General features: G+C 36.9%; 1 protein-coding gene across 1 annotated transcript in view; it reads left to right on the top strand.

The window, feature by feature from the left end:
* Nucleotides 1-14,857, top strand: part of brip1 (BRCA1 interacting helicase 1) — a 312,184-nt gene that overhangs the window by 276,594 nt on the left and 20,733 nt on the right. The window contains exons 17-18 of the mRNA XM_063031229.1: nt 5,579-5,691; nt 9,299-9,381. Coding sequence (XP_062887299.1) covers nt 5,579-5,691; nt 9,299-9,381 — 196 coding nt within the window. The remainder of the gene's footprint in view (nt 1-5,578; nt 5,692-9,298; nt 9,382-14,857) is intronic.

Genomic DNA, 14,857 nt, shown 5'->3' with positions numbered 1-14,857 from the left:
TGTGAACCTGAAGTGTCCGAGCTGAAAATCGTGGTGCTTCAAAACTCTAATGACCCAAGTTCAATCTTGATCTTGGTTGCTGTATGTTTGGTGCTTATGACCATGTGAGTTTCCTGCAGTTGCTCTAGTTTTTTTACCCCACATCACAAAGACATGCTAGTAGGTCCTTTGGCTGCTGTAAATTACCTCTAGTGTAGGAGAATTTGGGGGAGTTGATGGGAGTTGACAGAGAATAAGTTGGATAATCATAAAACCGGGGAAAAGTCATGCTAATGAGCCAACCTGGTAAATGGTAGCAACTTTTAAATAATCTTTGCCAAAATTGATAATAACATAGTAGTAAGCATGCACAATAATTTTGTTTATTGCTGAAGTACTTATTGAAACATAAACTTAAATGTTAATACATAAAACATATTTAAATTGTGACGGGGTCCTGAATCACCTCTATGAACTGTGCTTTTGAGAAAAGAGAGAGAGAGTTATTTAACACCGACATCTTGTTTTTAAGAGACAGAGAGAGAGAGACAGACAGACAGACGAAGACCGCTCAGAGTTTGTTTATACTTTCCCAAGGACATCGCCTGCTTGTACGTTCTTACAGACAGCGAAGGGAGGAGCTGTTTGAATGACAGTTGGTACTCAGTACAGGGAGATAAAATAGAAGGTCAGTTGATAGACCTCGGACACATAATATTGGACACTGAATGAGCTTTGTTGTGCCCACAGAAAAAGTGGGTTTTTGGAGGATCGATCAGGCAGATTGATCAGTGGCTCTTGCAATGTGAAGAGGGTGTGACTGGTGGGGAATTATTTGTGTGCCCAACCCTTACCTGGGTTGATAGCTCCACCACAGAAGAACGGTGACTTCTAAAGGATTTCGGAGGACAACGGGAAGACCGATGGTGTGAGCTCACCTGAAGACTCAAATCTCTCCCTCTCTCTCTCTCTCCATCACTACTCAACTCAATACCACAAACTGAACTGAACTTTACTCATTATCGTAAGACTATCTATTTACCCCTAGACTTGAAGAAGCTTAGTTTTCATATATATTTCCACACTTACTGATAAACTTACTTATATATAATTATTGCTAATCTGTTTGATTTATCTGCATTTATATTACTGTGTTGCGTAGTTACTAATAAATACCATTAGTTAATAGCAATGCTGGACTCCAAGATGTTTTCCATTTCTGCTGGTTCTTTAACCCGTCACGGGGTATGTGACAAAATGAAGTGATGGATGAGAGTTTATTCTGACTTAATGGTTCAATGATGGTCACGGTAGTTCCACACAAGCTGGTTGCTTAAAATATTGAGATAGCTATTTGTAAAAAAATAAAAGTTGTTATTTTTCAATAGTGATGTTCTTATTTGATTAATTTGCTGTATCTAGGAACTCTGATTTTATTTCTATCATCAGAGTACTCTGCTGGCTTATTTCAGTATTAAGTTATCTTGCCTTGACCCTTTATTTTCCTCAGCAATTGTAATGAGTAAATATTGCTGATGACTTTTTATATTCCTGCTTACATTTCTCTTTTACCAACTAGCCTGGTGTTATATACTTGCAATCTTATTTATTAAAATTAAAACTGTGGTCATTGTGATATATGCAAAGAAATAGTAATTGGTTGAAACACTTCAACAGTAATGAGGCAGTGCAGGACGAGAAACAATCCCTGCAGTTTATTGTCCCTTTAATCCTTTTAAGCATTAAGATTATATAATTACAAACATGAGAAAATCTCACTATATAATTCCTTGGTTAAATGTTAAGAAATCCATTGCATGTAGAATAGCTTACAAGGGAAGGAAATAGTATTTTAAAATATCAATGCATATATCCATATTTTTATTCTTCCATTCTTCCATTCTTTCGGGTTTGGGCATCACTGGCAAGGCTAACATTTATTGCCTGCCCCTACTTATCCCTTGAGAGACCGTCCTTGAGGTTTGTTGGGGCTTTTCAGGGAATATTTAAACATTCGAACTGGATCCACATTTAGATCAGAAAAGGTAATGATTTCCTTATCTCAAGTCCCTTAGTGAATTAGGCAAGTTTTTACAAGTACCTAGTAGTTTTCGTTATTATTGTCATGGTAGCACAGTGGTTAGCGCAATGCTTTTACAGTTTGGGGCATTGGAACTCAGAATTCAATTCCAACATATCTAAAAGGAGTTTGCATGTCCTCCCCATGAAGACGTGGGTTTCCTCAGTGCTCTGGTTTCCTCCCACGTTACAAAGCTGTACCAGTTAGTAGGTTATCTGGTCATTGTAAATTGTCCTGTGATCTCTATCTCAGAGGTCAATGTCAGGCTGTCTTTTAGGAGGGTAAACCCTTGCAAGGTGGCAGGTGCCAATGGAGTACCTGGTAAGGCTCTGAGAACTTGTGCCAACCAACTGGCGGATGTATTCAAGGACATTTTCAACCTCTCATTGGTCGGAAGTTCCCATCTGGCTATCAGCTCCCTCTGGTGGTCCTCCCCCTTTCCTTTCTTCTATGGCCTTTTGTCCTCTTCTATCCCCCTTCTCCAGCCCTTTTTCTCTTTCACCAATCAACTTTCCAGCTCTTTACTTTATCCCTCCCCCTTTCAGTTTCACCTGTCACCTACAGCCTTATATTTCTTCTATCCCTCCCCCCACCTTCTTACTCTGACTTCTCATCCTTTTTTCTCTCTAGTTCTGATGAAGGGTCTTGGCCCGTAACGGCAGCTGTTTACTTTTTTCCATAGATGCTGCCTGGCCTGCTGAGTTCCTCCAGCATTTTGATGTGCTACTTTTATTATTTCTGTTTTACACTATTTTTAATTTAACTGTTTAATATACATACTGTAATTGATTTACTTTTTTTATATTATTGTGAATTGCATTATACTGCTGTCACTAAGTTAACAAATTTCACGACATATGCCAATGTTATTAAATCTGATTCTGATTCTGATTAGGCTCAGGTTAAAATAGGTGGGTTGCTGGACAATGTGGCTTGTTGGGCTGCAAGGGCCTGTTCTGCACTTTTCTCTAAATAAATAAAATATAATAAATTATTGTTTATTTCCCCAAATTTCAAATTATTTAAATTCTAATCTGCCCTGGATATGATTTGAAATCAATTCTTTGGATAGTTAACCAAAGCCCCTGAATTACTGGTCCAATAATTTAATTGCTGTGCCTACATTGTACCCATTGACTGTGATATGCAGTCATGTTTGAGGTTCAGCTGCCTGATATTGCAACTCTTTTTTTATGTCAACACTGAGGAGTGAGAGAACTTTTAAATCCAATTGATTTTCTTTTCAACAAATGTGAATTGCCTTTTTTTTTGTTATTAGATTTGAAGTTTATGTAATGTGTAAACTCTTGCAATCAGGTTTACTTTTTTGGTTTATGATGAAAAATGTCTGTTCTTTGTATAATGACGTTAATAGTTTAATGAAGATCTAAAGGATGCCAAAAGAACATGTGTGTTCAAATTTAATTATTTGATGTGCAGAAATGAACAAAGAGCCAAAGTGGATAATATTACATTGTGCAGCTATAATAATAAACATTTAAGGACATTATTATTTAGAAAGTCAAGCTAAAAACTGCAATTTTTTCATTTTATTACATTGAATGTTTTTATTATATGCATTCATATACTCTAATACATGAATGTTATTTACACCTAATATGTGTGATTTAAATACTTGTAATACTACCATGGTAACTATTGCAAAGTTTACTACTGTTCCCTGATGATTACTTTTTGAGTTTGCCAACTACAGGATCTCTGTGGGTTACAAATGTTCTGACTTACAGAAATTAGACTTTACATTTAAGAGCAGTTTTCAAGTTGATAATAAAATATTTCATGGTATACATTATTGCTGTATATATTCCATTAAATTAATTGTTGGTAGTGTTAAGGTGAATATTAAATGAAATGCAAGTGTATGCAGAGTGGTACAATATAGGTAACTACAGGATGTGAATGATTATTATTTATGGTGAAATCAGTTTATGGAAAATTGTGAGTAAAGGAATCTTGCATAATTCTGGGACCACCTGTATCTTTTAACTAGAGAATTGCAAGCAATGGTTTCTCCTCTTGTGTCCATACTATCATTTCTATTTATTTATTTATTTAGGGATACCGTGTGGAACAGGCTCTTACAGCCTAACAAGTTGCACCGCCCACCAACCCACCTAACTAACCCTAGCCTAATCACAGGACAATTTAAAATGACCAATTAACCTACTAACCTAATTAACCATCCTTGGACTGTGGAAGGAGACTGGATGTACAAACTCCTTAAAGACTGCACCAGAATTAAACTCTGACTCCCAAGCTATAATAGCATCACCGTAACTGCTGCGCTACCGTGGCACCCGTCATCTCTGTAAACTCATTTGGTTCCCTCTATTTCTAAATTTTGCCCGTCAGGGACATGATCCAAAAGCATTCCATCTATTTCTACATGTTAATGATGACATTGACCTCACTATTGTATTTCTTGAATGTATGTAAATTGTCAACTGCTTCTAACACATTAATTCTGGATAAACAGAAATTTGTTACAATAGGAAGACCAAGATCATTCTGCATTTCGAACTTCCTCCTTGGAAGTTGTCAAAAACTGAACTGGATTGTTTGCAACATTTTTCTCGTGTCTTTTTGTTCAGTGCCGGACTTCGTAGCAAAGGCTCCCGAGTTTGAATCCAGCCGGCACCCTTGCACGCTTTCCATCTGTGCTGGGTTGAGGGTCGAGCTAGCAATTCGGCCTCGTAAAAATAAGAAAGCCTGCTAAAAAAAAACACCGTCATGACGGCGCCCCGATGACTCCACTCAGAGTTAAGGGCTTTCTTCTTCTTTTTGTTTATACCCAATCACGTTTGCCTCATTCCCTAGCCTCCTTTTAGATTTTTTTCAAACTTACATCTGTCAGGTTTCTGCTGCTTTGGCTCAGTGCCCAATTCTCACTGTGTCTTTGTAAAGTACTTTGGGCCTCTTATAAATTCAAAGGTGCTGTGTAAGCGCAGATTATTATTAAGATATTTGATTTGTAAAAATATTTCTTACAAACATTTTGATTAGCAAAAATGCCTTTGGAAATATGCAAGTTAAATGGAAACGCTCCGTGGCACCCATCACATTGGGTAGCATGTGTCCAAGAAACACAATTCCCGATTGGTTTTCTGGAAGGGTTCTATAGTGGCAATAATCACAGGAAATGTTAGCAATTCTCAGTAAGTCAGGTAGCACTTGTGTGAAGAGAAGCAGTTAACCTTTCAGGTTAATGGCCTCTCGTCCAACTGGAAACATGAAAAAGCAAGCACGTTTTAAGTTGCAGAGAAAGGGGGAAGAATGGAGAGTGTATCTGGATAAGCACAGACACCAAGAGAATCTAAATTACTTAAATGTTTGGTGGAATGTTGACTAATTTGTCATCTCAACATGTGGTGCTTAGCCTGCTGAGTGTCTTTGGTAGGATTTTTTTTTATTGTTGTGTTCTACAACGTGAATTATTATTCTATTACACAATTTAACACTTTTAACACATAATGAACTGGGTCCATTGTTCCCCTTCAGGTGGAATTAAAGCGGAAATATAACGACCAGCATTCAAGAACACGTGGTCTGCTTCCTGGTAGTCAGTGGTATGAGATTCAGGCATTTCGAGCATTGAATCAAGCCCTTGGAAGGTAAGAGCTCATGGTTAGATCTCCAATTTGCCGGTATTTAGGGGAGGAGCAAATGATCTTTGGGGAGGAGAGGTGACGTTGAAGTCAAGGAGGAGGTATGGGAGCCTAAAAACCCACACTCAATGTTTTACCTACAGCTTCTTCCCCTCTGCCATCAGATTTCTGAATGGTCCATGAACACTTACTCATTATTCACCTTTTCTGGTATTTATTTATTTTGTAACTTATAGTAGTTTTATGTCTTTCACTGGACTGCTACCACAAAACAACACATTTAACAGTATATGTTAGGGATAATAAACCTGATTCTGAACTTTGTAGAACCTTGAGAATGAAGATGCAGGTCTTAATTGAGGTCTGCATAATTCTTGCAGAAATGCTTTGTGATAGGACATTCTCTTGCAGATGTAAGGGGATGCAGTAAATATTGAGGAAGTATGATATAGACAAATTTACATGCACTTGGTCCTTATCTTTTAAATTTCAAATTCAAGTTTAATTGTCATTCAGCCATACATGAACACCTATGAATACAGCCAAATGAAACAGCGTTACTTTGGGGCCAAGGTGCAAAACACAGTACCAAATGCACAAGGCACATGTAGCACATATAAGATAGCAGTAAAATGCAGTTACACAAAAAATATATAGTCCAAGTCCCTGAATTCACGAATGGTGCAGCAGTCTGCAATCAAACACAATACAGTTTGTCTTCTGACTTGTGCATACTGGGGGACAGCACCATCTCCAACATGGATACTGCGCCTCACCGACTTCAACACCTCCCCTGCATGTCTGCAAACATGTAATACCACGGCTTGAGTGCTAGTTCTCGCTGCAACTGTGGCCACACAGTTCCCCTGCCTTCCATGTCCACTGTTCGCCAATAACTCAGTGAACTGGACTTGCAACATTCCAACGTCCAACAAGGTCATGTATTTACAAGAAAAGTGATTAAGACAATCACTCGCTGTTAGACCGCACGCCTTCTTCACGTATCGCTGCCTCTCTGTTGCAGGTATCATCATGCCCTGCATGAAGTCCAGCTCCTTCAGTTTCTCCGTCAACAAGCAACAGCCTGATAGAGTAGATCTGAAGTACTTTAAGCCCTTAATGTTTATCATGGTCTTGTGATCATAAAAAGAAAATGTTGAAAAAGAGAATAATGCCTTTGGGTGACTCTGTGAAGCTGCTGCATCGGAGCGCGCTGCCATCTTACCGGAAATAGGATCGCACGTTATGGGTACTAGTGGGAGCGGCTTTTGATTGTTCAGGGTGTGAATCTCAATATGTCTAACATTTGAATAGAGATCTTTTGAACAAACACACCAAAAAGCTAAATTTTTGGAGTTGCTGAATTACTCAGATGCTTGTGTAATTTACAAATTGATTCACAAAAACTAGAATCAATATGCTGGATACTTAAATCTTCCAGTCTGAAATCCCTCAAACTACAGTGTTCATCTGATTGAATACTTTTCAATAAATCACTTTTGGTTGTAAGCTCCAAAGGTGATTTTTTTTAATGGTGCTTTGCATTGCTGTTTATTTTGATTATTGAGAGTACCCATGAAATATTAACGCTGTTAGCAGGCTTTCAAATCAGCTTGTTTTCTACATTTTATGAGCTTGTGTGTTATGAAATCATCCAATGAAATACTTCTTGAAATTTTGGCATTAATAGTGAATGAAAAGGACAAAATATTAATAAATTATTATTGAATTGGAACTTTTAATAAATTCACCTTGTAATATCTTTGAGAATATTTCCTTAAGTGCTTAAGTGCCTTAGCCACAAAAAGTATTTAGCTTTTATTTTAGTTAAATTTGTTACATTTCAAGCATTCCTAATCATACCATGTAGAAATATCTGTTCTGCTTTTTTATCCTCTATATGTATCTTAATACATTTCAGCAAAGTTGTAACAGTAATAAATGCTTTGGTCTTATTGGGCAAATGGGAGCTCTTCTATAGGGAGTGACTGGTCTCTCAAAAAGTGTGTTTTCCTGTGCAAAGCTTCATTGAAGCTTCTTCCATGAATCCTGTTGGAAGTACTCAGCAGATTAGATAGTATCTATGGAAGGAAATGGACAGTCAACTTTTTGGGTTGAGACCCTTCACACCAGATGAAAGATCTCAGCCCAAAATGTTGGTTGGTCATATCCATCTACAAATGCTACCTAACACACTGAGTTCCTCCAGTAGCTTATTTTTGCCCCATATTCCGGCATCTGCAGTCACCTGTATTTCTGTTGAACCTACCATGTAATGTAGGGTTTGTTTATTATTCATCAGTTAATGATCTCATAACACAGTTTGTTAGCCAAAGTCTTGTTCATCTTCCAAGGGAAAGTTCCAAACAATATCACAGTAAGAAAGTTCAGGAGCCGTCTGTCAAAAATGCCTTTTCATCCATTTGTGATGGGTTAGATTAACTGTAATTACGTATATTTTTCCATTTTACCGTTTCCTTATGTAATTAATTACCATTTTCTAGAAAGACAGTATATCTTATCTCCTGTTAGAAATATTCAATAAACCACATGAAATGTCCTTTCTACAGTACGATTACCTTATTCTATGGTTCCTCAATTTTATGATTATCGCCTCTTACTCAGATCTCTAATATGCTATTACTTTTCGCAAACATGAGGAAATCTGCCGATGCTGGCATTTCAAGCAACACACATAAGAGTTGCTGGTGAACACAGCAGGCCAGGCAGCATCTCTAGGAAGAGGTACAGTCGACATTTCGGGCCAAGACCCTTCGTTAGGACTAACTGAAAGAAGAGCTAGTAAGAGATTTGAGATGGGGAGGGAGAGGGGAGATCCAAAATGATAGGAGAAGACAGGAGGGGGAGGGATGGAGCCAAGAGCTGGACAGTTGATTGGCAAAAGGGATATGAGAGGATCATGAGACAGGAGGCCTAGGGAGAAAGAAAGGGGGGGGGAAGCCCAGAGGATGGGCAAGGGGTATAGTGAGAAGGACACAGGGAGAAAAAGGAGAGAGAGAAAAAGAATGTGTGTATATGAATAAATAACGGATGGGGTACGAGGGGGAGGTGGGGCATTAACGGAAATTTGAGAAGTCAGTGTTCATGCCATGGCATGACTGTACCTCTTCCTAGAGATGCTGCCTGGCCTGCTGTGTTCACCAGCAACTTTTATGTGTGTTGCATGCCTTTTGTTTTTCATGCCTTGTCTTCTCCCCATAAAGGAGTATAAATTTTAGCCAAAGGTTGGTGAATTTGTGGAATTTGTTGCCACATGCAGCTGTGGAGGCCAAGTCGTTGCGTGTATTTAAGGCAGAGATTGATAGGTTCTTGATTGGACATGGCATCAAAGGTTACAGGGAGAAGGCCGAAAGCTGGGGTTGAGGAGGATATTAAAAAAAAGGATCAGCCATGATTGAATGGTGGAGCAGACTTGATGGGCCAGATGGTCTTATGATCTAAATGTATGTGGTGTAACTTCACTACTTTGGGATATTTACCATCATAAATATTCACAAAATTTTTATTTATTTTTAAAACTGAAGATGTTCCTGAGTATGGTTCATAGCTGGATTATGAAAATTGCAGAATGTAATTTTATTTACTCATACAGATGTATCCGACATAAGACTGACTGGGGAGCACTGATCCTGGTTGATGACCGATTTAGAAGTAATAACAAAAAATATATAACAGGTAAGAGGCCATTACGATGTCTTAATTACTTTATGTTAATATATTCATAATAGTGTAGTTTATACAGTATTTGGTCTAAAGTGGTGTGGATTAGTGACATTAAAGATTAGCAAGGTGACTGGAGCTTGGCTAATCTTGTTCCCTTATTCAGTAATGGCAATAGGAATAAACCAAGTGAGCATTACATCAATAGCAGGGAAATTATTGGAAGCAAATCTAAGGGGCAAGATTTATTTTCACTTGGAAAGGCAGGGACTAACTAGGAGTCAGCATGGTTTTGTGCAGAAAAATATGTCTCACAAATCTGATTGTTTTTTGAGGAGGCAATCAAGAAAAATGATGAAGTCTGGACAATAAACATGGTTTGCATGGACTTCAGCAAAGCTTTTGGCAAAGTCCCACATGGTGGGCTGTGAAACAATGTTAAGGGACATGGGATCCAAGATCTGTTGACAACTGGATTCAAAATTGGCTTGGTGATAAGAGACAGAGGGTAGTGGTCAAGGGGTTTTCTTAAATGGAGGTCTGTGACAGGCATTAATGCTGGGACCGTTGTTGTTTGTCAGATATATAAATGACTTTGATGGGATTGTGGGTGGACTGATTTGTAAGTTTGCTGATGATACAAAAATTGGTGATGTAGCAGGTAGTGAAGAAGATTGTGAAAGCATATAGTTTGGCACAGATCAGTTGGAAAGCTGGATGGAGCAATGACAGATGGAATTTAATCCAGACGTGTGTGGGAACACATTTACGTATTCAGATTCATTTATTTATCACATGTACATTGAATCATAACGTGAAATGTGTTGTTTACATTAACAACCAACACAACCTAAAGATGTGCTGGGGTCAGCCTGCAAATGATGGCATGCATTCCACCACCGACATAGCACCCCCACAAAGTCAATACCGACAGTACATATAAATAGCAGGGACTTTAGGAGTATTGATGCACAGGAGAAACACTATAACTCACTCAAAATGGCAACAAAGATGCATATGGCTTTGAAGAAGATATTCAACATGCCTGCTTTCATAACCCTAGGCATTGAGTATGAGAGTTGGGATGTCATGTTGCAGCTCAATAAAACTTTGGTTACATAGCAATTGGAGTATTGTATGCAGTTCCAGTTGCCACACTATGAAAATAATATGGTATCAATAGGCATAATGCAGAAAATATTCTCCAAGGTGTTGGCTGGAATGGAGGCTTTACTTATAAGGAGAGTTTGGATAGGCTGCCATTATTGTCACAGGAATGTAGGAGGCTGGGGAGTGAACTTAAGAAGGTTTATAAAATTAAGAGTGGTGTAGATAGTACTTTTCATAGGGTGAGGGAGTCTAAAATTAGGAGACAAAGATTTAGAGTGAGAGAAGAAATTTAAAAGAGATCTGGGGAGTGTTTTTTAAGTCAGAGTAAGTGATTGTATGGGACGAACTGCCAGTGGAAGTAGTGGAAATAGATACAATTACAGTGATTTAAAGACACTTGGACAGGTATTTAGACACAAAATGGGCCTAATGTGGGAAAATGGGACTACTGTAGAAAGACATGATTGGCATGGATAAGTTGGGCTGAAGGGCCTATTTTCGTGCTGTAAAAATTAGGAGTATTAAGGAAAGATGATCTGAGGTCAGGGAGTTATATGACATAATCAGAAGAGTCATGCATTGAAAGAATCTGAAAAAGAAGAAAAAAAATAAATTTTCATTCATATAAAAACCTGCAGCATTGTTAATCCTAAAAATCGGTGTATCAAATATGCTGTAAAACACCGCATCAAAATTGAGAATGTCAAACTACCGCTTACTTGTCACTGGATGGTGCTATAGCTCTGTTTTGACATTTTAGTTTTGAAAGTAATGTGAAACAGCTGCTTGAGATATGACGGGACCATAAAAATTTTATTTGCATCGGATTCTTAAGTAATGCTGATGTTTCTTGCCAATGCAGCAGAATTTGGCTGAAAAAACATTATGTAAAGTGTGTTACTCTAAGACCCGTGCCACATTAACCTTTTTCTTTGCCAGATGAATAGGAGTGTCTTATGAGCAGCACAACAAATCCAATGATGTTGTGTTTTAAAGGGTTAAGAAAAAATATTTATTCCTAGTGTACCCATGAGTGGCTGACTTGTAAAATTTTATAGAGCACATGAGCACCTGTAAGTTTTTAGAGGGTACACTTGAGTGAGATATTTTGACTTTGAGAACTCCATGGATTTAAAATGCAGATAATGGGAATTGCTCCAAATGCAAAGACACAGTTAAGCGGCTGACCAGTTTTCAAAATGGTTTTAACCACTTCACTTTTCTACCCGAATTTTATCCTCTTCTGTTTTATTAGATCCCTTGTGTTACTACATTTCCTAACTTGCAATTTGGAGTCAGTAAGAGGTGGTCTCCTACTTGCCCTCCACCCCTCTTTGGGAGAAAACATTAAAAAATAAACTTCTTCTCTGTTCCAAGATATGTCTTGGATTCATCTTCAAAAGGGCACTCCTGATATTTAAAAAAAATGTTTTGCTTTCAGTCTCTTATCCAGTCAATTTTTAAGGGCTGCCTGAGTCAATTGCTTATTAATCCTGAAAAATGGCCAATTTTACTTTTCAAGTTCATATACTAAGACCTGTTTCTAACCCTGTTTAATTCTGTTTTAAGAGAGATTTTCATTCCTCCACTGAGGATTGAACTCCCAGAATGCATTCCAGTAGTACACAAACGCATCCTACTTTTAGTTAAATGACTTCCATTAGTATCTAGGATTAGGAATGGAAAAATTGGTCACTGCTGTGTTTTAGATAAAAACAGAAAATGATAGATTAGGCCATATCTGTGGAAAGAGAAACAGAGCCAACATTTCAGATTCAAGACCCTTCACTAGAACCAGAAACATTGAAAGGCATTAGTGTTAATTTGCAGAAATGGTGTAGTATGGGGTGAAAAATCAAAAGAAATATCTCCGAAAGGATGAGATCTTGATTACCCAAATGATTCCATAGCTGATGAACCGGACTGATTAATAGACTTATGAAGATTGTTAGTGTGCAAAGGTACATATTAAAGCTGATACTGCAACCTGATGCCAAAGAGCGAATGCTGGAGGTTTCCAGCAGATCAGACAGTACCTGTGGAGATAAACCAAAGTGCTATTCATCTGTTGCACTTCAGTGAAACAGACAAGCCAGGATGGGAGAAGAATGGAGAATTAGTGTGATAGGCAACTGGAAACTGCTGACAGAAGTGTTCTTCAGAGTGGTACATTTTCCAGTGTAAAAGACACCATATTCTTTCAAATCTTTTTATTATTATTATTATTATTATTATTATCGAAAATTAACACGAGTACATCAAAGTAAGCAACACTTACAATGTCTCAAGAAAAAAGACATTATTTTAAAGATTGAAAAGATTTTAGTGATAAAAAAAAACCCTACTAAGCAAGAAAAAGTGGAGGAAATCTATCAATTAACTCAAATGATAATAATGAGCAAATGAACCCCATCTTTTCTCAAAATCAAACATAGGTTCAAAGGTTCGACTTCTAATTTTCTCCAAACTAAGACATAGCATCACTTGAGAGAACCATTGTGACAAAGTGGGAGCTGATGTATCCTTCCACTTCAACAAAATGGCCTTCCTAGCTATCAATGTAACAAATGCAATAACATGTTGGTCAGACACAGAGATACCACAGGTATTTTGAGGAATTATTCCAAAAAGCACAGTTAATTTGTTAGGTTGTAAATTAATTTTAAGTGCTTTAGAAATTGTCGAAAAAACTGACTTCCAGAACTGTTCCAGTATAGAACAAGACCAAAACGTGTGTCAGTGTAGCTGTCTCAGTTTTACATCTATCACAATAACTATCAACATTAGGGAATATTTTAGACAGTCTCTCCTTTGTCAAATGGTAGCGATGCATAATTTTAAATTGAATCAGTGAATGACTAGTACAGATTGAAGAAGAGTTAACCAGCTTCAGAATCCGCATCCAATCCTCCGTCATAAAAGTCAAATTGAGTTCCTTTTCCCAATCTTGTTTAATCTTAAATAAAGGACGCTTATCCCATTGTAATAGTAAATTATAAATTCTTCCAATAGAATCCTTCATCGACGGGTTCATACTCGTAATAGTATCTAACAGGTGAGCATCCAATATGTAAGGAAAATTACTTAAATATTTTTGTAAGTAATGTCTAACTTGAAGGTATTGTAAAAAGTGTGAGTATGAAAGAGAATATTTATCAACTAATTGGTCAAAAGACATCAGTCTATCTTCTTTAAATAAATCCAAGAAAAGAACTAAGACCTTTATTTTTCCAAAGTAAAAAAATTGGATCACTCAAAGAAGGCTTAAAAAAGTACAGTAATTTCGATAAATTAAACTACAAAGTTTAAATTTTTTAAGATTCAAAAAAATTGCGGAACTGGAGCCAAGTTTGTAAAGAATGCTGAATCACAGGGTATAAGTTTAAATTAGTAACTTTAGCTAATGGAATAGGTAAAGCAGCTCCCAATAACGAGGTTAAATAAAACTGTTTCACAGCTTTCAATTCCAAGTCTACCCAAATTGGCCGATCATTCTTATCAATCCAATATAACCAAAAGGACATTTATCGCACATTAACAGCCCAGTAATACATTCTTAAATTAAGCAAAGCGAGACCTCCACCCTTTTTCAACTTTTGTAAGTGACATTTACTAATTCTTGGTCTTTTATTATTCCAAATAAAAGATAAAATAATAGAATCAATCCAATCAAAAAACTTCTTAGTCAAAAAAAAAGGGATATTCTGAAATAAATATAAACATTTTGGTAAAATCATCATTTTGATGAGACCGACAAGTGAAAATGTAAATCTCCATTCATCTACTAAATAAATACTTCATAGAGTCTCCCAAGGGAACAAAATTAGCTTTATAAAGATACTCATATTTTTTAGTGATTATAACACCTAAATATCTAAAAGAATCCGTGACTTTGAAAGGAGTATTATCATATATAGAAACAGATTCATTTAAAGGAAACAATTCACTTTTACTAAAATTTATTTATATCCTGAAAAATCTCCAAATTCATTGAATAATTTTAGCAAGGCAGGAATAGATTCCTCAGGATTAGATATATAAACCAATAAATCGTCAGCGTAAAGAGAAATCTTATGAATAGTCTCATTGACAAAAATCCCATAAATATTTTTAGCTTCACGAAGAACAATAGCAAGGGGTTCTAATATTAAATTAAATAACAAGGGACTTAATGGACAACCTTGTCTTGTTCCCCCGTGAAAGCTGAAAAAAAGGAGACCTACAGTTATTAGTAATAACAGTAGCAATAGGAGCTTTATATATCATTCTAATCCAATTATTAAAATTAACACCAAAGCCAAATTTCTCTAAAACATTAAATAAATATTTCCATTCGACTCGACCGAATGCTTTTTCAGCAACCAAAGAGACGACGCATTGT

Source organism: Mobula hypostoma, chromosome 23, assembly GCF_963921235.1.
Source record: "Mobula hypostoma chromosome 23, sMobHyp1.1, whole genome shotgun sequence".
Lineage (NCBI taxonomy): Eukaryota > Metazoa > Chordata > Chondrichthyes > Myliobatiformes > Myliobatidae > Mobula > Mobula hypostoma.
This window is presented reverse-complemented; position numbering and strand designations above follow the sequence as displayed.